General features: G+C 42.9%; 3 protein-coding genes across 7 annotated transcripts in view; 1 reads left to right on the plus strand and 2 right to left on the minus strand.

The window, feature by feature from the left end:
• The window catches only part of MTERF4 (mitochondrial transcription termination factor 4), a 2,427-nt gene extending 1,660 nt beyond the window's left edge, over positions 1-767 (minus strand). Inside the window, exon 1 of the mRNA XM_026077400.1 lies at positions 729-767. Coding sequence (XP_025933185.1) covers positions 729-767 — 39 coding nt within the window. The remainder of the gene's footprint in view (positions 1-728) is intronic.
• A 435-nt stretch (positions 768-1,202) lies between these two features.
• PASK (PAS domain containing serine/threonine kinase) lies at positions 1,203-22,739 on the minus strand. 4 transcript variants are annotated; one of them, XM_026077386.1, is made up of 18 exons: positions 22,585-22,739; positions 21,854-22,067; positions 20,507-20,742; positions 19,314-19,484; positions 17,761-17,901; positions 17,056-17,190; positions 16,060-16,353; positions 15,530-15,692; positions 14,429-14,603; positions 11,933-13,242; positions 11,090-11,271; positions 8,910-9,077; positions 7,974-8,099; positions 7,256-7,390; positions 5,543-5,742; positions 4,018-4,151; positions 2,873-3,019; positions 1,203-2,395 (listed from the first exon to the last, which is right to left on the minus strand). In XM_026077386.1, the coding sequence occupies exons 2-18, from the start codon at positions 22,023-22,025 to the stop codon at positions 2,196-2,198; spliced, it is 4,089 nt and encodes a 1,362-aa protein (XP_025933171.1). In that variant the 5' UTR covers positions 22,026-22,067; positions 22,585-22,739; the 3' UTR covers positions 1,203-2,195. The 4 variants fall into 4 exon arrangements, with proteins under 4 accessions (XP_025933171.1, XP_025933170.1, XP_025933172.1 ...); XM_026077385.1 differs by lacking the exon at positions 22,585-22,739 and having other exon boundaries at positions 21,854-22,462; XM_026077387.1 differs by lacking the exon at positions 22,585-22,739 and having other exon boundaries at positions 2,206-2,391; positions 21,854-22,462.
• Positions 22,740-23,392: 653 nt separating this feature from the next.
• The window catches only part of PPP1R7 (protein phosphatase 1 regulatory subunit 7), an 18,210-nt gene continuing 18,123 nt past the window's right edge, over positions 23,393-23,479 (plus strand). For both annotated transcript variants that reach the window (XM_026077370.1, XM_026077371.1), the window contains exon 1: positions 23,393-23,479. In XM_026077370.1, the coding sequence (XP_025933155.1) occupies positions 23,447-23,479 (33 nt within the window). In that variant the 5' untranslated portion in view covers positions 23,393-23,446.

Consider the following 23,479-nt stretch of genomic DNA (forward strand, 5'->3'; position numbering starts at 1 on the left):
CGGGAGCGGAGCAGAGCCGAGCCGAGCGGAGCCCCCCCCAAGTCGTGCGTCCCCCCACATCGCGTCCCAGTCTTTGCTGCAGGACTCCATAAAGTCTCCGTTCAGTTCCCATCCTCTCCCATGCTACACCCAGCCGCTTTCCTGCGCCCGTCACCGGCTCCCTCGCTCCGTGCCCTCGTCGCAGAGCGGTTGCGATCGGAAAGGAGCGCTGGAGATCATCTAGCGCGACACCCCTGCTCGCGCGGGGTCACCTAGCGCACGTTGCCCGGGATCGTGTCCGGGTGGCTTTTGAACATCTCCAAGGCAGGAGACTCCACAACCTCTCTGGGCAACCTGTTGCAGCGCTCAGTCACCCTCACAGTGCCGAAATGTTTCCTCCTGTTCAGACAGGACTTCTGCTCACTGGATCAACCTCCCGCTTTCATCCCTGCAGCAGGGAAGGTTGCAGATGGATTTCAGGTCGAGAAACAGTGGGAGGGGGGGAGCCGCTTATTTGACCTGCAAGGAAACGGGACGAACAGCAAGCCCCCGCAACCCCTTGTGCTCGGTTCAGAAGGCCCCTGGGGGTGGGAAAAGGCTTTCCCAAATTAAATGAGCAGACAGCRCTGCTGAACAGAGCCAGGGGCCATGTCTACTGCTATTAAGCCACATTTAAGAAACATGTAACCTTTCAGACTTTTCAGAAGAGCGTACTGTATCGGGGAACTGGAACCAGAAATCAGTCCTACCTCAGTGCCAAGATTAAGCTCCAGAATACATTTTTCCATGAATTCAAGCAGTTAAGTGTTCGTGTGTAGCTAACAGAAACACAAAAGCTGGATTCAGAGTTGTTCTCTTAATATTTTAGGTGGCATTAAGAGATTTGATTATTTTTATCCAACAAAGTCCTTTTGTTTCTCTGTATCTCATTGTTTCTCCGTATCTCACTACAAAAGTAGATATGAGAAGTGATTTTATTACCTATGTGTCAATATTTTGAATGGGTCAAACACAGTTCTCTTTGTTGAATCTAAGTTTTCTTTCCAATATCTTTGTCTTGTCAAAATCAAAGAATATTTTCCTGCAATTCTTTTGAGGACCAAGAGAGGACTTGGACAAAAAAATAGAGAGAGAAAAAAAAATAAACACATCATGAAATTCTGTATCTGTTTTTGAAGTAACAGCAAAAATTTTGTGCACACGAAGTCCAAACAACACCCAAATGGCAGGCAACAAACAAGACTAAGATGTTTATTCATTCACTTTGAGGAAAGAGGGAAACAGTATGTATAAAAGTAAAAACAGCCATTAAAAATATAATCTGAATTCTGAACAGTTAAAAACAAGGCATTAAAATCCTTCACTTAGAGCTTTAAAACACAGCCTATATAAACATATATCAGCTAGAAGCTTTTCTCAAGGAATCATGTAAAAGCAAAGCAGTTCAAGACTGCCCTGCCTAACACCAGGTGCAGAACATCAGAGACGTCAGTGAAGATTTCCTGCTCCCTCCTTGCTTGCCTGCAAATACCAGCGTACACCTTGACCCCTCCAAACTCACAGCACTAGTAATTTGCCCAGGACAAGAAGAAACATTGTTCTCCRACAACCCCATCGCTGCCTGGGGCTCGACAACCAATTTCCCGCTGACTGAACAAGCACACTGAAATGATCCCTTCAGGATGTCTCTCTTCCCTCAGAGCACTGAGGGGCTCCTCAGCAGTGAAAAAGCAACCAGGCCAGATCCTGGACTGTGATGGACATCAGAAGTCTAGTTTAATAAAAGATAAAGATGGTCAGGACTTACTACTGAGTCCTCAGTTCCCTGGGTCTTCTGCTACAGTCAAAACAATACGTGCAACCAGTATTCAAGACTGCATTTGCCGATTTCTTTATAAGGATTAACAGCAAGTATGCTTTTGTGTGCATCCAAGGATCTTTTCTGGGGAAGAACAGAAACAATTGAGGTAAGATCAACAGTTTCTGCATACCACAGTTTAGAAAAAAAAAAATCAGTTTGATTTCAAAGGTTCTCCCATGAGACTACAGAAAATGGTTCACATCACAAGCCTCTCTTACAGTGTTACTGCACTTTGGAGTTCTCAAAAACTCCAATTTTCTACAGAAGGGAAGTGCTTAAAATTAATTTCTGTTAGTTCCTGAGTGACAGTATGTGTCCTGCGGTAAGTGAGCTATCGTTCCACAGGAAGGGACTTCTACTGAAGAGAAAGACTGCAGCGATGCCCACGACCTGAGTCCTGGCCCTCGGAAGCAGCGGCCGCTCCTTCCAGGTGGGGATCTGCATGCTCATGGTCGGAGGCGTTCAAGCGTGGCTCACCCTGCGCACGAGGAGCCGGGAGGGGGTGGCTGTCTCCGTGTGTGCGCTCACCAGAACCATTTCTGAATCCACTGCTTTCTAGGGAGGAAGAGAAGCATTTAGGGATGAACTACAAGTCCCACTAGTCAATGGGCATAACTTCAAACTAAGAGCATTTAGGTATCAGAAGATGATTCTTTCTTTGCATTCAGTCAAACGGCTATAATTCCACATCTCCATAAGCGCTATGAGCTCAGTTGAAAGCTGATCTGGTTGGAATATTAGCCAAATGATCGGAAATTGCAGTTCTAGGAGGTTTTCCTTAGCCTAGGCTGTCAATTCCTAACAGCTGCAATTTCACTCACGGGCTAACAGGACACGCAATCTGCCCAGTTCATAGCTGAATTGTCAGAGGGAGTGCTGCAGGACACAGGATGGCTCCCCTCCCACCTCCTGAAAGCAAGGTGCTAATGTGAAGTTATCTTGCTAATCCCAGTTAAGCCTTTTCATAGAAATCCTTCTTCTGTGCCTGGAGGGTGTGAGTGGAGGGAGAAAGCCTTCAGAACAGTGTCTCACCTGCCTCAGCAGAGGTGTATACTTCTTCCCAAGTATAATTACCCAGGTTCACAGGCTGCTTCAGCCAAGGATCCTCCACCAACTTCGCCAGAGTTGTGCGCTGCTCTGGAACAGGATGCAAAAGCCCAGCAATCAGACTCATGAGACCTGAGGAGAGGCAGCAGTAAGAGGAAGGGATCAATCTGTATATTAGGTATGCTGGGAATGCAAGACATAATTAAAATCTGAATTGCTTAAATCTGAACTACAAATCCTCCCCATTAATCCCTTGCGCAGCACGGTTCTATTCAGATATATTCACATGTGCTTAGCTCTGGGAATGATCTGAGATTTCCAGGTTGTAAAAAGAGCAAACTGAGAGCAAAGTTATGACACTGGGGGAGACAGGTGTGGAAAGAAATGCCAGGGAGGCAACCCTAACTCACTGTTTCCAAGCCCAGTCTTGTCTTGCAGTCACTTGGGGGGCGGGGGTCACATGGGATCGTGTTTGATCTGTGATTAAAGGTGCACTTAACATTCATGGAAAGCTTCAAGAATTTACCAGTTAATTGGAGCCCACAGAAACCTTATAAACATAGGGCCACAGAGAGAGAATCTATTGATGAAGACTTCATTAGCCTGACATGCAATTAGTTTTCTATACCTCCAATGGATGGCAAGACCAACCGTATTTTTCCTGTGAGATCAACCCATACAATTCATTCACAAGTTATGAACATTAACAAATTATCATCACACACAAAAGTAACATACTATTTGTTGGCAAACAGTTCAAGTGAGATGAAACTGGATTAGAATTATGCAAGGGCCATTATAGACCTTCAAGTTATCTACTAGACTGAACCTTCCCATCAGACATTATTTGCTCTGGTTTACTCAGATATAAACCTCACTGAAGTTCAACAAGTTGATAGCTCAATTCATCATAATAAATGAATGGTCTGGAATTTGAAACACTATAGTAGATAGCTACTATACTGCAAAGAACTGCAAAGCTTATCTCAAAAGGATATCTTTGCCTCAGGGAACAGCTTTTTAAATCATTGCAGAGCACATTTGGAATGGTTTATCCAGTTTTCCCCTCTTTCTGCTCATACTTTCCTGAGAGATCTGCCCCTTTAGAAGAGGAAATGCAAAGAATTCACCTTCTGACACAACCTGAGGAGGATTCAGGACAGCTGCCATGGCCTCCTCCAGTTCACAGAAGGGATTCTCTCCAAATATTAGGGTATAAAGGGTGACACCAAGTGACCACATCTCCAGCTCCGGTCCTTGGTACCTATGTAGAGATGCACAAGCTTGCATAAATTCAGGCTGCAAATATACAATTGTGTGCTAAAGAATGTAAAAGGAAGAAGAAGAAAAAACCCCAAACAGTTGCTAACCCTTGTTTCCAATTTTTAGCATAGGAAGTTTATGAGAATTCTAATAAGGTTCTCACATGTTTCTGAGAAGTCTGTATTATCTTTCTCCATGAAAGAAAAATAACCAAAGAATGGTCAACCAATTTCAGCTGATGAGTATGTACAATACGCACCTAGACTTCTTTACCCAAATGGAGAACCATTTATCTATATGCATAGCTGGTGAAAAGAGGACTTAAGTCTCCTTCTTTTGGATCATCAGCTGAAACTATCATTTAAATATTGGAATGGAAGAGTCGACATTTCAGTGGAGTTCTGTTTGCCATCCCTCTCCAAACAGAAGTTATTTTGAAATAAATATTGAGATTCCATCTAGTTCCCAGCAGTGGTTTCCTCTCCTCCTTACTTAACTTTTCTCACTGTTAAGAGGAACTCCCTGGAGGGCCCATGAAAACAGCTGTGAAAGGAGGGAAAGATAACATACTTGCACATACAATTAATATTTACCATCCTGGGATGGTAAAGCTTCCTTTCAAGAGTGGGTATGAGGCTGCCAGCCTCAAGATAGAGAAGAGAATATTCGGAGAGGAGAGAATAGAGAAAAGACAGCTGAGACTTGGGCAGCACATCCAAGATAGCTGCAACAAAAGAATCCTGGACTTTAGAGGAGCACAAAATCAAAGAGGAGATGAACAATGATCAAACTGCAAAATTTCACACAGGGAAGCAAGCAGAAAGATGGGAGCAGAACAGATGAAAGTGTGAGAAGAGAAACAAGATAGACCATCTTTTTCCAGAAATACAAAACACATACATGCTAAGGGGCAGCTACTATACGGCAATACTTGCTTATACCACCTCTCTAAAACAGCATCTACTAGTAGAGACAAATCGGTGTGTTCATACACAGGTATGAAGGGAAGGTTATCAAGCTGATGGGCATATTGTGAAAGATCAAGGAGGAAAGGACACATTCAAGTCACAACACAACTTGCCTAGACTCTTCTACCAGGCTGGAAATGAAAATCATAAGCTTGCTCTTGCCCTCATCCATGTAGCAGGGCAGACATTAGTACAAGGCTGTGCACAGCAAGAAAGCCTGTCAACAGACTCAGTCAGCAACAACTGTTTGTATTCAAGCCTTTACAAGTAATTTCTGTCACTGCAGTGCTCTAAATCTCACTGCGGTTTTCTGTGGTGTGGTTAGATACTCTAACAGACTACCAATATCGAAGCATTCCAGCCCTGCGCACACGCATTTTTGACGACAAGGGGCACAAGGATGACTTTTCAGAGGGTGACATACGGTTTGCCAGACAGCACTTCTGGTGAGCAGTATTCAATTGTCCCACAGAAGGTGTAAAACAATTTGCCAGGTTCCAGGTAGGCAGCTGAACCAAAGTCCACTAGCTTAATCGTGAAGTCTTCAGCAATGACAATGTTTTCATCCTTGATATCTCTGTGAAGGATGTTTCTACAGTGGAGATACCCCACAGCTGATACAAGCTGAAAGAGGAGGAAAGAACCAGGTTTTAGCGCACAGAGATATCCTTCTGGACAATCTACATGGTAACAGAATTCCAATAGCCACATTTTGGGTTAACACTATATAAACAAGATATAGATCCTAATTTTGATAACTGCATTCGAACTCAGGAATGGCTGTCAGCATTGCTGCAATAGGTATTAATCACAGTGCCCTTGGGCTTGGAAAAGCCTTAGTTTGCCTTCATCTCACAAATGGGCAGGATGATGGTGTGCTGTAGTCACCATGTACTTATTGTTTCAGTAAGAAGCATCCGTGCTTACTCTTACAATCCTGCAGGTTATTTTATTTTTATCCCAGCTTTTTTTGGAGGGTCCTTTGATTTTTCCAGAAGGCTATTACTGTATGCCTCAAATACTGCAGGATGACATAGCATTTAAGAGTGAAGTTTCATAATAAACAGTATACTCCTCCTAAATCCCATTCTTCTTTCTGCACGATTCATGCTATAATGCCATAATTAAGAATAGCAGCACAATTACATCACCTTGGAAACAATCTTGATCCCTACCACAATACATCTCAGCAAGAAAAGCAGATAGTTAAGGGAGAAAAGTTTCTATTTATAATACAAAGCTCCCTCTGCAGAGAAATATTGTAGAGGTATGAAGTAACAAAGAACCCCTATAAACTCAAGGCTGGTTTAAGAAAAGGGCTTATCCATCGGAAGTATATAGGGACCACAGACTGCAGTCTGTGAACGCACACTGCACAAGATCACGCAGACACGGAGAAGGTGCAGCAGTTAGGCTGTCGCCAGTGTCACAAGTGAGGGGGTAGAGGTAATTCTTGCATACTTTTCCTTAGAGCAAGGCATTTACCCCAAAACACATGAGGGGGAACTACACGGGGACTGCTGTTGCGAACCGCTCTGCAACGAACGAATCACAAGTCAGTTCTCAGGCAGGCTCCTGACTCATAGCAAATTGCTTGAGTTATTTTGCATTATCCCACTTTCAGATCCAAGATAACTCCTTGATTTTAAATTTATTCAAAAGAGCAGAGCTCTTTATTCCTGTAATAAATCTAAAACAAGCATTGATCTAAGTGAAAATGTGACTTTTAGTGAGGCCTGGGGCAACTTCTGTGAGCCTTCCTTCTCTTCTCCAACAGCAAAGTAGATGCAGCTGCCACACGAATGGGCATCTTAGTGACTGGGGGTGTGCGCTGCCACAGGCACTGCCAAGAAGTGATGGCTTTGTAGGAAACCCTCACCTGAAGTAAGACTCTGTAAAGGTTTCTGAGTTACAGGTTTCTAAGTAAACCTTGGAAAGGTTTTGTAGGCAGCATTTCAGTTTACAGAATCGGCCCTACAGACCACTGAAGAAAAGTTGTGCAGTTATTGAGCACAACCCTGGGAATAGACCAGTGCCTACTGATTAGCCAGTAATTCTTTTGAGTGAAATAGGGTCCCAGTTCTAATATTAATGAAATTTTTCCTGCATATAGCAAATGTACATTGCCAGCTCTCACCTGTCTGAACAGATAGCTTGCTAATGGTTCATCCAAGTCAGGCTGATTATCAATGAACGTAAAGAGATCCAGACCAGATCCATGCTTCTCCATCACCAGCTGGAAGAACTGTTCATTTTCAAATACATCCAGTACCTACAAATAACAGACTCTTTTTACTGCGCGCTTCAACCTCAAACTGCTTTTACAAACATTGCTTCCCTCTTGGGAGACTTAGTCAAAGTATATCATAATCTTTGAAGTCTCATTTCACTGAGCACAAATATTTCTTGAAGAGAGCGCAGAATTAAAACTGAAAGCAGAATTAAAATCAAGAGGAATTATTTTTCTGGGGAAAAAAAAAGCAGAGAACAGAAATCAAGATATATATCCAAATTATTTACTGAACTACTAAATGTTCAGACATGACAGCATACTTCCACTGCCAAGGTATATCCTATCATCTTGAAATAATGCATGGGCTTTTTTTTTCTGTTAGACCCACACTTTCGGATCTGTGTTTACATCAAATGCTTTAGGCAAAAGTCCCTGGAAGCAAGTGATAATGCACTGTAACATACCCTCCAAAACAAAGCAGGATAACGAGGTTTCTTCAATTCCTCAAAAGGCAGATGTAATATGAGACACTTCCTCACTCCCGAAGAGGAGCATGAGACACTAAGCATTCAAAGGAACCATCTGATACAGTTCAAACTGCATTTGCTCTGAGTTACTGTACCTTAATGATACTGGGGTGCTGCACCTTCGACAGGATTGCAATCTCTTGAGTAACTCTCCCTAGATCAGGATCATCCACCCAACAGTCCTCAAACACTCTCTCCTTCCAGATGAACTTTACCACAACCTACACAGAAAACAACATTTAATATTGCCTGCAAAAACATGGCTTTAAGTATTTGGTAAGTTAATTTCCCAGAAAAATATTAGTGACCGATATTACTACAAAGCTAGAAGTAAGCCAATACGCACTGTTTATACTATTTCTAAATATACTTGAACTAATTGAGTCCTAGAAGCCAAACACTACACATAAATGGAAGATATCCATCATTCATGTCATTTTTATTGGTGCCCTGAATTCCAAGGACTTTGACAAGCAAGCTCTCTTTTATCAACTCAATTACAGCAGTAGTAACCTCTGGAAGAGATTTACAGTAGAGAGAAATGAGTGGTTAAACATCCATACACAGAAAAAACAGAGCTTGCCTCTCAACACCCAAAATACTTCTGCTGATAAAGAGAAGGGTCCCATAATCTCCACATGACTATTCCACTGTAAAGTAACCACATCCTTAAGTCTTGGCACAAAAAAGACTTCGGAGTTTGTCGTTCTCTTTAGTGAACAAAGATTAAAACGTGTAATTCTGTTAAGCTCAAAGTAGACTTCTTTCAGTGGGTTAAATTAGCTACATGGCCAGCCTCATTCTGTACGCATTGCCTTAGATAACAGCTCATACGTTACATCAATGTGAGCATTTCACTATCCTGTTTTCATAAGGTTAAAGATTTCAGATTCATGTTCTAAACAGAGGAAAACCCCAAACTACCAAATGGCAGGTTTTAATAGCTTAGTTTTTACATTACATGAATGCTCTAACTTTTCAATTTCAATCCTAAATAATCATTACAATGACAGCTAGAAGAAATATTTAACCTCCTCTTGATCTTTCTTGCACCTGGCAGTCCAGACAAAGCCAAAAGATCCTTTGCCGATAAGGCTGAGAGTGTCGTATTTTCTTGCATATTCTCCCTCGCAAGCCTTTAGTCTTTCAAGCTCTTCAGCTCTTCGGGAGTTCTCTAAAAGTGGAGTTGATCTGATGGCCTAGGTATAGATAAAAAATTAGCAAGAACAGGAAAATGAGCAAACCACAGAATATTGTTTGTAAAATGAAGTAAACACTGAAAATTAAATACACAGCCACAAGAACAACTAAAGAGAGCGATCTTTGCTTTTGATAGCAAGAACTGTATATTGACTTAACCATCACCATATAAGATTATTTAATTCAACAGTTTGATTTCAACAGCTACCAAAACCGCTAAATTCAAGAAAAAGGAAAAGAAAACCGGAGAATTTGCACTTTAGGTACTTGCATAAAATTCTCTATGTAAGTAGGAAAATAAAATCATGGATTTTCAGCAAATGAACATTTTATTTGATGAATAAAAAGTAGATTACTTTTGATGCTGTCATTTTTCCAGGTAAGTGTATTCTAAATGGACAGAACTAAAAAGGTGCTTTAAGCCCAGGCAATAAATTTGGCAATTTCTATTTGCTGCACTAACCTAAAATGATTTAGTGTATAAAGGATATTTAACTTCCAGTGTTTAAAGAACTCTCTGGTAAGAGAGCATTTTAGTTCTTTAGAGCCCTCTTAGGGGACAAAGAGAGCAAACGAGTTTAAGGAACACCCCAGTAAAATCCATTATGAGGAAACACCACAAGCCTTCCTACTAAGACCTGCAATTCTGCATGAGAAATTAAACACAACATAATTTTTTCTTGCTTTAAGTATAGGCCTTTGGGTTGTTTGGCTCAGTGATCAGTAAGTTTCTCCACCAGAAGATGGCATCTGAAGTGCCCGAGAACAGAGTATCGTTATGACAATCACATTATTCCATACTAAGAAGAAACATAACAAATGTCATGGGAGAATTTGTTTTCAGTAATGAAATGTGGATCTACATTGCTCCATGAAACAGTGAAAACTTCCAATATTTAATCATACATGTGCATATATATACACATACATACATATATATATACACACACACACACACACACATATATATATATATGGAAAACAATTTTCCAAAGGAAACCCAAGAGCCACCTTGTTACTCAGCTCTCCAAGGTCTTACAAAAAATATTCCAAACAGCAAGACTTGCCAATTGACTTTAGCTTTTCACTCAGATATCTACTTTGTCTTCCAGATCACTGATTAAAGCAGGGAAAACAAAACAAAACAAAATAAAACACAATATATTTCAGTAAAAGGCAGCTTCTCAGAGTATGATATAGTTTGGAACTATCGCCGCTGTACATATTACACATATGATGTCTAAATATGCGTGTGTATGCACACACACGTGTGTATGTACATCTCTGCTAAAGTCATATAAAATCCAGCCACATAAAGATTTAGGGCATGCATATTCAAGGAGTCTAGAAGATCACCTTTACTCATTTCAATTCATCAAAGATACTATTTTCCCTCTACAGCTCTGGTAAAAGTACTGTCAGCTTTACATCCCGTTACTAATTAAAAAGCAGGTCTGAGGAGTTCCATGTTCAGGCTTTATGGCATTGGCACATGCACCACTGTTCACCTACACAGCAGCAGTTCTCTGTACACCACGTTGAATGCAGCGTCCCAGCAGGCAGCTAAAAAATGCCGTTTCCTTTTGTTGACATAAATCRCTCTGAAAGTTTTTTCAGCCTAGTATTTCCTTCTTTAATAATGTCATGTCACTTGTGTCAGTCTGATTACATTGATTTAAAAATTAATCTCATTACACTGGTGCAAATCTCTATTGTAAAGGTACTTAAACCAGTCTAAGAACAAATTGAAAATTAGGTGCTTTTATTGTTCAGATTGGGAAGCTAACCACGCTGAACCGAACACACACTCCCAGAATAGTAATTTGTCCTTTTCATGGCAACCCCCCCCACGCACATTTCTTTTGACATGCAAACAGAAAAATAAGGAAACAGCAATATTCCCTACCAGGCCATGATATTATTACAATGTGGAAAACTTCACAACCTCAGGTTCAGCTTGACAACCAAGCAAGAGAAGCGCTCAACATTATACAGTAGTGCAGTTTCTTACTTCTCCAAGACTGTGTGCAGAAAGATCTGCTATAGACTGGGCAGAGCTCGCTAGACTGGAGAACACAAGCTGAGTCTTTGCTGCTGCTTCTTTCTGGCTCTGTAGAAAGTCTTTCACCACCCAGACACAGAAGAGTACAGCAGGGTCCTGCAGTTCTACCCGTTTCACTTCAAAGGCTATACCTGTAAAAACAGGTGAGTGAGTTAAAATGGTGGAATGAAACTTTATTGTTGAATGAGACCACAGAGCTTCCATTTGATTTGGGATAAAATCCTGAGCTCTTAACAAAATGAATTTCTTCATTTTCTCCATTATTTCCTGGGGGGACACCTACTCACCAAGGAATCAGAGGAAGGCTGCAAAAGTGCAGGTATTCTAGAGATACTTAGAGGTCACCCTTATCATTCCCTCTTTAATGGGGGGGGACGACTTCACATTGTTATACCAGGTGACATAAATTGGGATTTTATACAACCAGCCACTGAATTGCGCTGAAGGAATGAAACAAACACATGCCATTACACAATGAAATACAAGTTTTACAATGGAGTTTAAATTTTTTGTTCAAAACCAGTTCTGAGGTTCAAAGCTTTCAATCATGTTTTAAGAGTATTTTTCATTATTCTATCTGGATTAATTTTTAAAGTAACTTTGTCTTTTGTAACACTTGCTCTTTTATTGCTCTCTGAGTAGACTCAAATGCTGTTTCTCCTCCCAGACGCTAAAGCTTCCTTCCTCCCCACTGTAAGCTTCTAAACCAGAAATGTCTGCCTTCTGCAAAAGAGTGGGTGAAGAAGTGTCCTGGTAAAAGTTTTTGGAAGAGGAGAAATAGGTTTTACTTACTTAATTGAGAACCATCTTTGTGATAGCAATTCCCAAGGTAGCTGCCTTCCAGGATCTCTGAGCTCAAAGGATTCAGCCTTCCTTCTTGTTTCACAGGGGTAGATGTTACTTGTACCTGCACATTTTGCTTCGTATGCAACTGACAGTCTTCTTCAGGATTACCTTTACTGTTCAGTGGATTTTTGTTCAGGTTGTCCACCGCAGTCTCTGCAAGAGTTTCAGGCTTCGCAAGCAATGCTTTGGAGGATTCTTCAGAGTTTTCCAAATGCCTTGTGGAAGCCAGCCACCCAGACCCATCTTCTGTGGCAACACTGTTCAATAGCTGCTTTTCCTGCCCAGCTGAAAAAGCACTGTCCTGAACTAGCAGATCGCCTTCAGCGGAGTCCACTGCATTAGAGGAGGACACACCTGCAAGAGCTGTAGCAGCGCCTGAGCAATTGGCTGAGTTCTCCTCTACACCAATATTCAGATCCAGTTCCTCGAGGCCATAGCAAATGCAGTTCAGCTCAGTGTCTGATTCTTTAACATCTTCAAAGGTTGTGGCAACTCCCGGTGCAGAAGCACCGGAAGCTGTTGTATTTCCTGAACGAACAACATGGATACTATTTCTTCCATTTGTGAGGAAAGATGAAGCATCATTTAGCATGCGGCTTTCAACTACAGTGTGCTCAAGACTGGAATGCTTTGCATCACACGTCAAGCTTGGTTTTGACAGCTGCTCTGTAACCACGTGGCTTTGAAAGTCTAGAATGCAGTCAGGTGCTGCCCCAGACCGTGGTTCATCTAATGTTGGTGTCCCAAATGAGATACAAGTAACATCAGAAGAAGGCTTAACCAAGCTATTGGATTGAGTATCTAACACGTCTTCTAGCCTAGAACAAGCAGGAGACCGGGCAATGTTTGCTGAAGAACCTTTTCCTGAAGTATCAGTGAAGTGCTGATGTTTCAGCAGTTGAGAAGGTAACCTAGAGATCTCCTGACAGTCTACTTCGTTGAGGTCTTGATGATCAACTTGTAGTTGGTTAGGTGAGCTACTAGTCTCACTGGCATTCCCTTGCAGGGTCACAAATGCACCAGATAGTGGACTATCACTGCTTCTTACTGGCATCTTTCTGTTCTGACCTAAATCTAACTGTCCTGAATCAGACGACATGGGAAAAACCCTTGGAGAGAGCATCTTTAGAGAATTATCTGATCCTGCAGTTTCCATGGTTCTGCATTGTTCCACTGCTCTGACTGCGTCAGGCCAGCTTTCAGGTGACATCTCTCTATGGTGGGCTGACAACCCACCAGCAGCAATGCTGTCCTCCCTGCAGGGATTCAAAGTTATTAGTTATATCATGATGACAAAAGAATGAGAAAAGCGTCATCTGTATGCCACCCACTCTTCAGGTACTATGTTGACTATTTAAAACCTGTACCAATCCTTTTCTTTTTAAGCTTAAAAGAAAAAAGGCAGAAAGCACTTGGTACAGGCATCCAAAATCATAACAAATTCCAGCTTTACCAAGCAGCTACACTTGAACGGAACTCTCTCCCTATGGATTACTTCCTTCTCTAACTCAATTTCTAAATATATTTCACAGTTGATTTACCACAACAAAAAGCCACTACATGTGGCAGGACACTTCTAGTCCTGAGAAGAGAAGATCCCAGTTGCTTTCTCAATGAACCATGGTTCATTGGAGCCCACTGCACAAGGCATTTTACCAACATTTTTATTCATAAAAATAAAGAATAGGAAAACAGTCCAGGCAGCAGAGCGCTCACTAGGATATGAGACACATATGCAGAAGAGCACAAGGAAACAATGAGTCAGCATCAGTCTGCTTAAAAAGCAGCAAGAACAGTGCTGTAATAGCTCGTATATTAAGAAAATGCAGTACATGTTTTCCAAGAGTTAGAACTGTTAAAGGTGGAAGGTTTAAAATTTCACTTAAACTAAACCGTGTGCACCATATAGATACTTCCGCAGAATTTCTAATCTTGTAACAGGAAAAAGACCTAGAAAGGTGCAATAAAAATGTCTGCGCTATAGTAACATAAGTACTCTGTTTTAATGGATGACATGACAGTTACACTGACCGTCAGGAGGAATATTGTTTAGAATTCATTCCAGATAGCGTAACTTCAGTGCAGTATTAGCTGGCGGATACCATGGAAGGAGAGAAACATCCATTGTTTCTGATCTAGTGATGACAGGACCTAATTACCTTCCCCAGCCTAGGTGAAGCATTTGCTACCCATTAGGGATGGGACTCCTGTAATTTTACAGTTGTAGACTGTACAGATCTAAACAAAAATCCAAGGTAGGCAAAACTGAACCAGTCTTGCAAATGGCCCTTGCGTTCCAAAAAGAACAAGTGCAGAAGGTTCTTGTTAGACCTTCCTCCCAAATATCACAGAGCTTTAGGGAAAAAAAAAAGTTTTTTTGTTGTTATTTCCATTAGAGGGCTTGAGTTTTGGAGGCGAGCACATAGTCCATGAAATGCCTACCTACTAGTAGTTGTGGATGAGACTTCAGGAGAGGAAGGAGAAGATAAGAAACTGCTCCCACTCTTTCGCTTGGTCCCAGTATTTATTATCTTGTCTTCTCTGTGTCTTCTTTCTAGGTTCTGCTCTTCATCTCTTGACAGAAGGCTTGTTGAAGATGAAACCAAATGGCTGTTTCCTGTACCAAACAAGAAACAAAACCATACCAATTCAGCCCATGCTTATCAGTATATACAGCAGTTTAAAAAAAAAAATCTGGGAACTGCATTGCTTGTGTTATCCCTAAGACATGGGGTATAAAAGACTTGACTGAGGCAACAACATGGCCCGAACATGAGCACTCCACCATAGGAGGAGTCTCATTAGGTCTGAGAAGTCACATCAGGTAGTAAACTAAACGTTTTAGGGCTGCTAAAATTTGCTTTCCTATCAAAGCTATTGGATAGGTATTAGCCTCCTGGGTTAGTTACTTTGATTAAAGTTCAGAGACCTAAGAAAGGCTGATGGCTATATAGAGACTGGAAATAAAGCTATTATACAAATAGCAGCAGCAAAAAAGGTCAAAACACACATACACTCCCCATTCCAAATGCTAAGAAATAAAAAAAAAGTTTTAAACTGCGTTTGCATAACTCACTGAAATTGCAGGACAAAAAAGCAAATAGCATATAGTCCAAACATTTTTGAAAGAAAGACAGAATAAGAAAAGGACTTCCTTCTTTCCTCAGTGACAGAAGATCAAAAAGGAAAAACAGGAGGTTACAAGATGTAGTAAAACAAGTATTGTTATACCTGCAGAAGAGAATAAGTGAACAAATATAGATTAGAACCTAGAACAATCCTTCCATTTGTAAATCTGAGTGCCAACGTTTCCTCACTGAAGAAATGAATTACCTCTGGAATACAAAGGCTTCACTTCACCAAAGAGTTATTTAAGAATTTGCACATTGTCTGCTAACTCTTCCTTGTTCCAGTAGCAACTGTGCATTGTTTCCAATGCAGCTGTGCATTTCTAGGCAAAGAAAGAACTGCATAGACATAAATTGCTTTTACAAAGCACACTCCCACATTCAGAGGCAAGTCTCTCTTCTTTGTTCATTTTACCTTTGTCACAGCAGCCAGAGCCAGTCGTACGGCAGGCAGCAACACCTCCAAAGACACCTGCGCTTTCTGTTCCCATAGAGTCGTCAAGGAGAGGTAATGGCAAGGAGCGGTCATTGCTTCTGTCCATGTTGTTATAGAAACCAGGGATCAGGAATGTAATGTTCTAAAACAGAATGAAACCTTATGAAGCCAAGCTGACTCTCACCTGTTGGGGGCAAATGCTAACACTCCGTGTTGGTGGACCTGATGCTCATGGACAGCCAGGCAAAAACAATCCACCTCACTGGTGGAGAACGTACGAGTGTGCAGCTTGCTTTGGACTGTTTGAAGTTCATTCCAGCTCCTTGGCACTGCAAGACTTAGCAATAGCAGCAAGAGAATTTGTGTGTTATCCCACAATTCACTTGCTGAACAAGTGGAACACCGACTTTTGTGACAGACAGAACTGAGCATTAAGAGACTCTACAGCTCCCATGGATGCGCTGCCTGACATAACAGTCATTTTAGGGAGACTAAAATTCCTATCTTACCTTTCCCAACAGTTCTTTCTTCTCATAGCCAAACAGTGTCAAAGCAAAACTGTCCTTGATGCCATGGATGGTTCCATCTGGCTGGAGAGTAATAATGCCACTGATGGTGGAAAAAACCCTGACTGTAGCAGAATAACGATAGTCTGTGAAAGAGCCTTCTTTTTCTGTCTGTGGAATGCCGTTTCTCTGCACTGCAGCTTCGTCCTCTTCTGGAAGGCTAGCTTGCAGCTTTAAACTGAGAGGAAACGTGTTACCCTCTCTGGATCGACCTACAGATCTCTGGATCCTGAGGTTCTAAATGCAAGCAGACAAACAAAAAAACCCTAAACAACCATTTTATTTTTATTTTAGTATTCATATAAAGTTACACAGGAAAGTTCTTAGGAAAAAAGGACAGAGAGAAGGAGCAGGCAAAGAAAAATAAACGAATCCTGTGAATATCGAAATCAAAGCCTGTTTTTTTAAGGATTTGTAACCCAGTGTTGAAATCCTGTAAGAGCATCCTGACTCTGAAGACAGGGCAAGTCCATGCTGCAGCCTTTCGGCAAATGAGACATCAATAAGGCCTCTTTCATATACCTAGCTGTCTTTCCCCCGCCCCTGCACACCCCCCACCATGCCATTTGCAAGATCTGCATATTTTTTAAGCTTTCACCCTTCAGACAAACATAACTGAAATTGGCCACAGAATTCAAAGAAGCATTAGGGGGCTGACAGACACAGCATGGTTTCCTAAAGAAGCCAGGCTTCTCATGGAGTGCAAAAAAGCATCTTTCACAAGGACAGATCCCAAAGAGAGAGGTCGGGGCTTGGTCTCATCCTTAGTTAGAAAACATCCAGACAGCAGCCATCTAAATAAGCAGCACACTCTGTTTCAGGGGACTTGTGCTTCTCTCTGAAAAGGCTTCCTTTTGTTATATAAGGAGGGAAACCACTGTGCACCTATGGCCCAGGTGGGAAGAGTATGGAAGAGCCTGGCTGGAGCTTATACCATACCTTTGGGATTTTTTTGCCCAGAGGAGGGATCTGTACAGAAGGAATCAGGTCCTTTATGTTGAGCCCAATTACTTCTTCCAACGATGGGTAACCATGGAGATGGGCAAAAAGAAGGTCACATGATGTAATCTCTCCCTTGGGAAGAGAATTTACAGGACTATTTTAATTTTAGCATTTTAGACATAATCCAGTCAATCCTCTAACAACAGTTTCTGCAAGCATCTACTCAAATGGCAGGAGACATCCATGAAGAGACAGCAGAATTAAACAATTGACTCAGTAAAAGCAGACATGGTATAACGCAATGCTTCTCTGACACTATCACGCAGAGAACCCACCCCTTGTCAGAGGCGAGAGGCAGGAGAGTCTAAGATTCCTCACAGAATTTTTCCTCAGCAAACCGATTCCCTTCACAAGAAGGGCACCCCTGCYATAAATAACCCCCTGCCAAACTTCCACTGTTCCAATCTAAGATGTCCCTGGAGGAGGGACAGTGTATTTTAATGTGACTAGCTGCATATCAAGGTGAGCAGCATGGGAGAAATTTGCACAGGTCCTGTGCATATGATCCCAATTTGAGGCAGTACTATGCATACACTTAATGTTCATGAGTAATAACGTGCCCATGGAAATTATAAGATGCATCTAATTTGCACAGACTCTGTCTCAAACTGCTGTCATTTGATCACTAGAAAAAACACTCACGTCAGCCCTGAAGGAAACAAAAGCTGAGAGTCTTTCCACCGGTTCCAGCACAACCACACAACACTGGTTGTCCTTGCTTCTCATTCGCCTCAGCCACACCGAGACAGGGATCTTCTCTTTGAGACGGCCTATAACATCCACCTTTCCATAGGAGATACAGATGCAATCATAATTTAAGACTGTGGTTATGTATCAAGAGTTTCAACCAAGAATAAGATATTGACCCAAGATCTCTCTCCCTCATTATTAGAAAAACATTGCGTCTTGGCTACTTGCTTTTTTTTTTTTTATTGGAAGAAACATAGCTTTAATACAGAGATGAAAAGGCTGGCAAATAATGCACTGATCATACACAGCATGATGTTGTTGCTTTTGTTTCCTCTCTCTCAACCCCAGGAAGACTCAAGGCATTACCTTCAGCACAGTAAATGTGTTAATCTAATATCTTACATTCAATAATAAGCACCATTCAGAGACATCTTATTTAAAGGAATTCCAGTAACCTGTAGTGTTCAAAACAGCAGCTAGATCCTTGATTTGAGTATATCCTATGATGCTAATGAATACTCCACATTACTAAGATAGTTCTTATTTTCAGCTGCAAGAATACCAGTTTAATTTCTTGTGGGAGAAGATTCTTCTCAAATCAGATGTTTACTCATCTAATAACCTGCAGTGTTCATATCAAGCCTTCTATCATTTTTGTGTGATCTTGACAGAATGGGTTTATGAATTACACAGCAACTCCATGACAGCCTATAAAATATTTGGAATTGCTGTAGTTTAGAGTCTGTGTCTTCATCAGCCATTTAATTTTAATTCTGTATTTCACTACTCAAGCTTGGATTTTTCTTCCCAAACCCAATCGAAGGCTCAGGAAGATCAAGCTTTGAGATGCTGACAATTTGAGTACAAAAATAACGCACCAGGAAGAATAGGAGCCCATTTTCCAAATATTTTCTAGTGACAGCTCACAATACCAGCAAAACAAAGTAATTTTTAGATGCTTCTCACACAGTTCTCTCATAAATAGCCCCATATAGGCAAAATATCAGTTCTGCTCTTCTGCATCTAAGATGTTTTGTCACAGACATTTCACGGTCTTTGGTTGATGGGTAACTTTATAACATGTACAATGCAATTTAAGATAATTTTAAGGATATTCTAAAAGACCCAGACAATTGGGAACTTTTCAGTAATAAGTTTTTCTATGTTAAGCAATCTGTATAGTTTTTTGTTTGCTTGTTTTGTTTTTGTCTTTTAAATCTAGTGTCCTTTAAGCATTCATTTGATCACATCATCACGACTATACATGTTTGACAGCTGGAAGGATCTCACGGGTGCCTCCCAAACCATCTTTTAGCCTTTGAGCTCCCATATCTGCACACGTAAACAGTCCTACTTAATTGCCAAACGCCCATAAAGTTAACTATATCAGGAAATAATATTGAAAATGTCAAAAAAAGAAAAAAAGAAAAAAAAAGAAAAAACAAACCCCTCAAACCAAAAAACATGTGTATGGTGGGGAATATTTGCCGCAACATTTCACGTACCACAGTTCCTGAAACCACTGATGTACATCCATCAGCTTCTATGTACTCCTCACCCACAGCTTCCACTACATCTTGACCGGATTTTGATATCAGATGGGACAGCTTTTGACCAATGAGTTCCTGACTACTGCATCCAAGCAGTTTGCAGGCTTTGTCATTGGCCACTAGAATCTACAAAAGTAGAAAGGAAAAAGAAGAAGAAAAAAAAAAGGATCAAACAAAAAAACAAACAGAAAAGCTGCAAGTTTCTTTAATAGATCATCATGCTGTTGCTTTAATGCCTTATAATATCACTTTTTCTCTCAGTGGAAATGGAGAGATCCTTTTTAATTCTGAAATCTTACTACTCAACTCACTAAAACTTCTTGTTCTAGGACAAACCTCGCCCAGGCCTCTTCTTTGTTAAGAGGGTCTGAGACATTGCTTTCCCTTTAAGATTCCTGATTTCTAACTCCAGCCTCCTGTGTTGCTTAAATAATTATATCCACAGAGGCAAAACTACAGCGCTGCACTTTGAAGGAAAACCTGGGCTGGCCACAGAATATTATCCAGCCCTGAAGATGTGCAAAAATCACACAAATCGACATCCTTAAGCCTATTTACAGACCAAGTCAGGATTATGTGTCTAGCCTCTATCTCTTTACGATGGGAAAGTCTGAACTGTCAGTTCAAGCCAAAACTGAAGCAATGCTTTAAAGTTCTCAGTATTCAATTTCATACTGATGTTTATGCTCAGGACAAAAACAGAGAAATTCTCTCTTTCCCAGTGCAAAATGCATGATTACTGGGACAGACAGAGACCTCATGTCACCATGAGCCCATCCCAGTGAAGGTGCTTCCTTGTCACAAGGCTCAAAACATTTTCTGCTTTTCTCTTCTCTCCTCATGCCACATCACAGCTGCATTCTTCTTTATTTCCTTGTTCCATTTGAAAAAAAGACTCAAGACATCAGTGCTTCTGATATTGTCTTGTGTACTCCACTAACTACAACCTACAGTGGAAATATGTGCGTTGTCAGTCTTTATAGAATTATTGAGCTTGAGCAGACTACAAAATACCTTCACAATTTGGAAACTGCCTACAAATACAAGCCAGGATAACAAGCTTTTGAGCCTGCATGATGTCACACCACCTATACTAGCTATGCATTGCTTTGTTTAGCAGTTAGTACTGCAACAGATCCAGCAAGTACCTCTGTTGTGTTGACATCCACTGTGAAGATGGCTTTGTTCGGATTGCGTGCAGTAGTTAAAAGGTGTTGGCTGGACTCCTCCACAATAAGGGCATGCAAAAAGGAACAAGAAGCAGGACTACCAATGGAACTGGAGAGAGAGGCAGAATCCCACTGAGCCCAAGAGTTCCCAATTTTGCTGGTACAAATGTTATGAGCCGCCAGTGAAGACAAACAGTAAGAGCTCCATTTCTCTCCTGTGAGAAGATAAAGATCAGCTATGTAGCTCTAGCAGTCTGCTACAGAAGTATTTACAGGCATGAATAAAAAAAAATTTTCAGATGAAACAGCCATCAAGTAATTTCATCTCAAAATATATGCTCCTAGAAATTACAAAAAAAACCACCCAAATCAATTAAACTAAAGATAACAGAAACAATTCTAATAAACATGTCTTTTTAAGTCACAGCCACTGGAACAATTAAACTCAGGTCGTGGGCTAGAAAATATTGCCAACATGCATAAAATTCAACCAGACTAGTCAATTTTCCTTTCGCTTAAGATAACAGAGTTTAAAGGATAGGTTTTGAATTCTCTCAAGTTAAAATTGTAACTGTTATTAAATATAATTACTGTAAGTGTTCAAGCTCTTTTTAAATACTGAGTTAGTCAGAAGCCAGTTAATTAACTATTCACAAGAGCTGACACTGAAATACCTATGCCCACACCAATGTTTTATGTTACACAGTGCCAAGGGATTGTGCTAAAATTTTCAGAAGTTCTGCCTGTATAAAATGTTTCTTCAGGCAGTGGCATCAGCAACCAAATGTCAGCACTCCATGCCCAAAAGAGCAAGCAGCTTTCTTGGGTAAGCCGTGCTGGAAGAGGCATTATGAACGAGTCGTCATAAGGACACCCCTGCATTTATGCACTGCGTGCCGTATGGATATGTTGACCGTGATAAAACAGAGACATCCCTATCTGGACATATTTGAAACTGAGAAGTTCTTCCCCTCCTTAACAGATTCTACTGTAGTATCATTTTCCTCCCCATTTGGCAATCTTTCATGTTTTGGAATGTAATATTTAGACCACCAAGTATCCAGCAAGCCCAGGACTGCCTGGTCCAGTAGCAGCCAATAAAGGTTGCCCAGGCACAAGTACCAGTACAGAGGAAGCGTACAATGATGTGTCCCCCCAAAACTCTCCCAGCCTGAACAAGAGCTTCTTCTACAGCTGCTTATTGCTATCACCTCTAGCTTTGGGGAGGGGAAGGAGGGAGAAAGAAGATCTGAAACCATCTGAAAGAATAATCATCTTCTTCATTGACAACACGCGAACTCATTCATCTCAGAATACTCTGCTCACCAGACAGAGACGCTCTACGCCGGCAGAGTTCAGAAAGCTGACTTCTCTTGCTCTTGTTGGCCCAGGGGTAGGATCTACTTAGCTTATCGGAATCACTCAAGCGATGAAGGGCTAAGCCTGCTGATGAAGGCAAGAGGCCCTCTTCAGAGGAGCTGTGCGCCTCGGCTGCCATAGTCAAACCCTGGTTGCCATATCGCGCCTAGAAAGCCACCATCTGCAACAGAAACGTAACAAATTCAGTCAGGCCTACAGTCAGGCATTAACGCTCGCAGTACTGGCAGAATATGCCGTCTAATCCAAAGCACAGCCCTAAAAAGCTACAGCAAGACTAATTTTTGCATGGCCAGTCGGGACTTTAGGTCTGTGCCGTTAACATCAGTGTGACTGCAATGAACACCAGCACACACGACCCAYAGTATAACCCATGGTCCATAGGACTTCCCCACCGCATTTCTGGAGGAGCGACCAAAGCCCCCCACGAGCAGTCTCTCCCGCTTTCCGCTCATTTTCAAAGCAGAAGCAGGTTATTTCGGCAGTAATTCTCAACACCGATTCAGCAAGCGGCGCACGGCCGCCCGCACGGCCGCCCTCCCGAGCCCACCCGCGGCGAGGAGCGCGGCGAGGAGCCCGGCCCGGCCCGGCCCACCCGAGTCCTCCCTCGGCCCCTGCACGGGGCAACCCCGGCCGGGCCGCCGCCGCCGCCGCCGCCGCCGCCGCCTCGGAGTAGTTACCACCGAGCCGCGGGCGCGAGGAAGCAGGAGGCGGGACTCTCCGGCCGCGCTGCCCAATAAGCAAAGGCGGTGGGCGAGCGGCACGCAGGAAAACCAATCAGACGCCGAGGCGCGGGGCGGCGGGCCGCTCGAACGGGCTAAGCCGCCCGCCGCGGCCGCCCGCGCGCTGCCGTTGCTACGGACGCCCGGGCCGGCGCCGACAAGCACACTGAGAGAGCCTGAGGGGAATGGGCAGCTCCCTCCGGACTCCCTGTCCCTCGCCGCAGCCCTCTTCGCGCTCCCGGGATGCCCTGTTGCGAGCGACCGCCTGCGGGCAGCGCCGGGGCGGGCCGCCCGCTCTCGCGGCCTGAGAGGAGGTGTGCGGGAGGACCCGAGGACGACAAAGCCCGACAGCCCTGTGCAAGGGCCAGGGTTGCGGCCGCGGCCTAGCAGAGCCGCTGGGCGGGGAAGGCCTGCAGAGCTGGGGCAGGGAACTCCTCCTTGTCGGGGGAGCCGGCCCCTCCGCAGGCTGAGGGCGATCCATGGAAGAGTTTGCAGGCGGCACGAAGAGGCCAGAAACAGCTCGCTGAAGCCCGAGGCGCGCGTGGTGGGCTGGGAACTGGCACCCCACCCCTGCGGCAATGCCAGGCGCAAAGGCGGCGTCCCGCTCCGCCCACGGGGAACTACAACTCCCAGAAAGCAGCGGGGCGCAGACTCGCACGCATGCGCGGGGGCTGACAGGAGGCCGATGCCCCGCCCCTCCCCCCACGGCGCACCGCCTGCAGTGGTGACTGGCTGCGGCGCTTCGCCAGCGGCGGGCTCTGATTGGCCGCGGCGGCCGTTGCGACGGTTTCCGGAAGGGGGCGGGGGGAGGAGAAGCAACATGGCGGCGGAGAGCGGAGAGGGGCCGCAGGAG

The sequence above is a fragment of the Apteryx rowi genome, unplaced genomic scaffold, assembly GCF_003343035.1.
Source record: "Apteryx rowi isolate R43461 unplaced genomic scaffold, aptRow1 scaffold_450, whole genome shotgun sequence".
Lineage (NCBI taxonomy): Eukaryota > Metazoa > Chordata > Aves > Apterygiformes > Apterygidae > Apteryx > Apteryx rowi.

Excerpts from the sequence above, each read along its gene's own strand:
- PASK (XM_026077386.1), bottom strand. The coding sequence starts at position 22,025 with ATGGCAGCCGAGGCGCACAGCTCCTCTGAAGAGGGCCTCTTGCCTTCA. Across the intron at positions 17,902-19,313 it reads CAGTGGTTTCAGGAACTGTG|GTGGATGTTATAGGCCGTCT; the intron begins GTACGTGAAATG and ends TCCTATGGAAAG. Across the intron at positions 5,743-7,255 it reads CAAGCTATCTGTTCAGACAG|CTTGTATCAGCTGTGGGGTA; the intron begins GTGAGAGCTGGC and ends CTCCTCTTTCAG.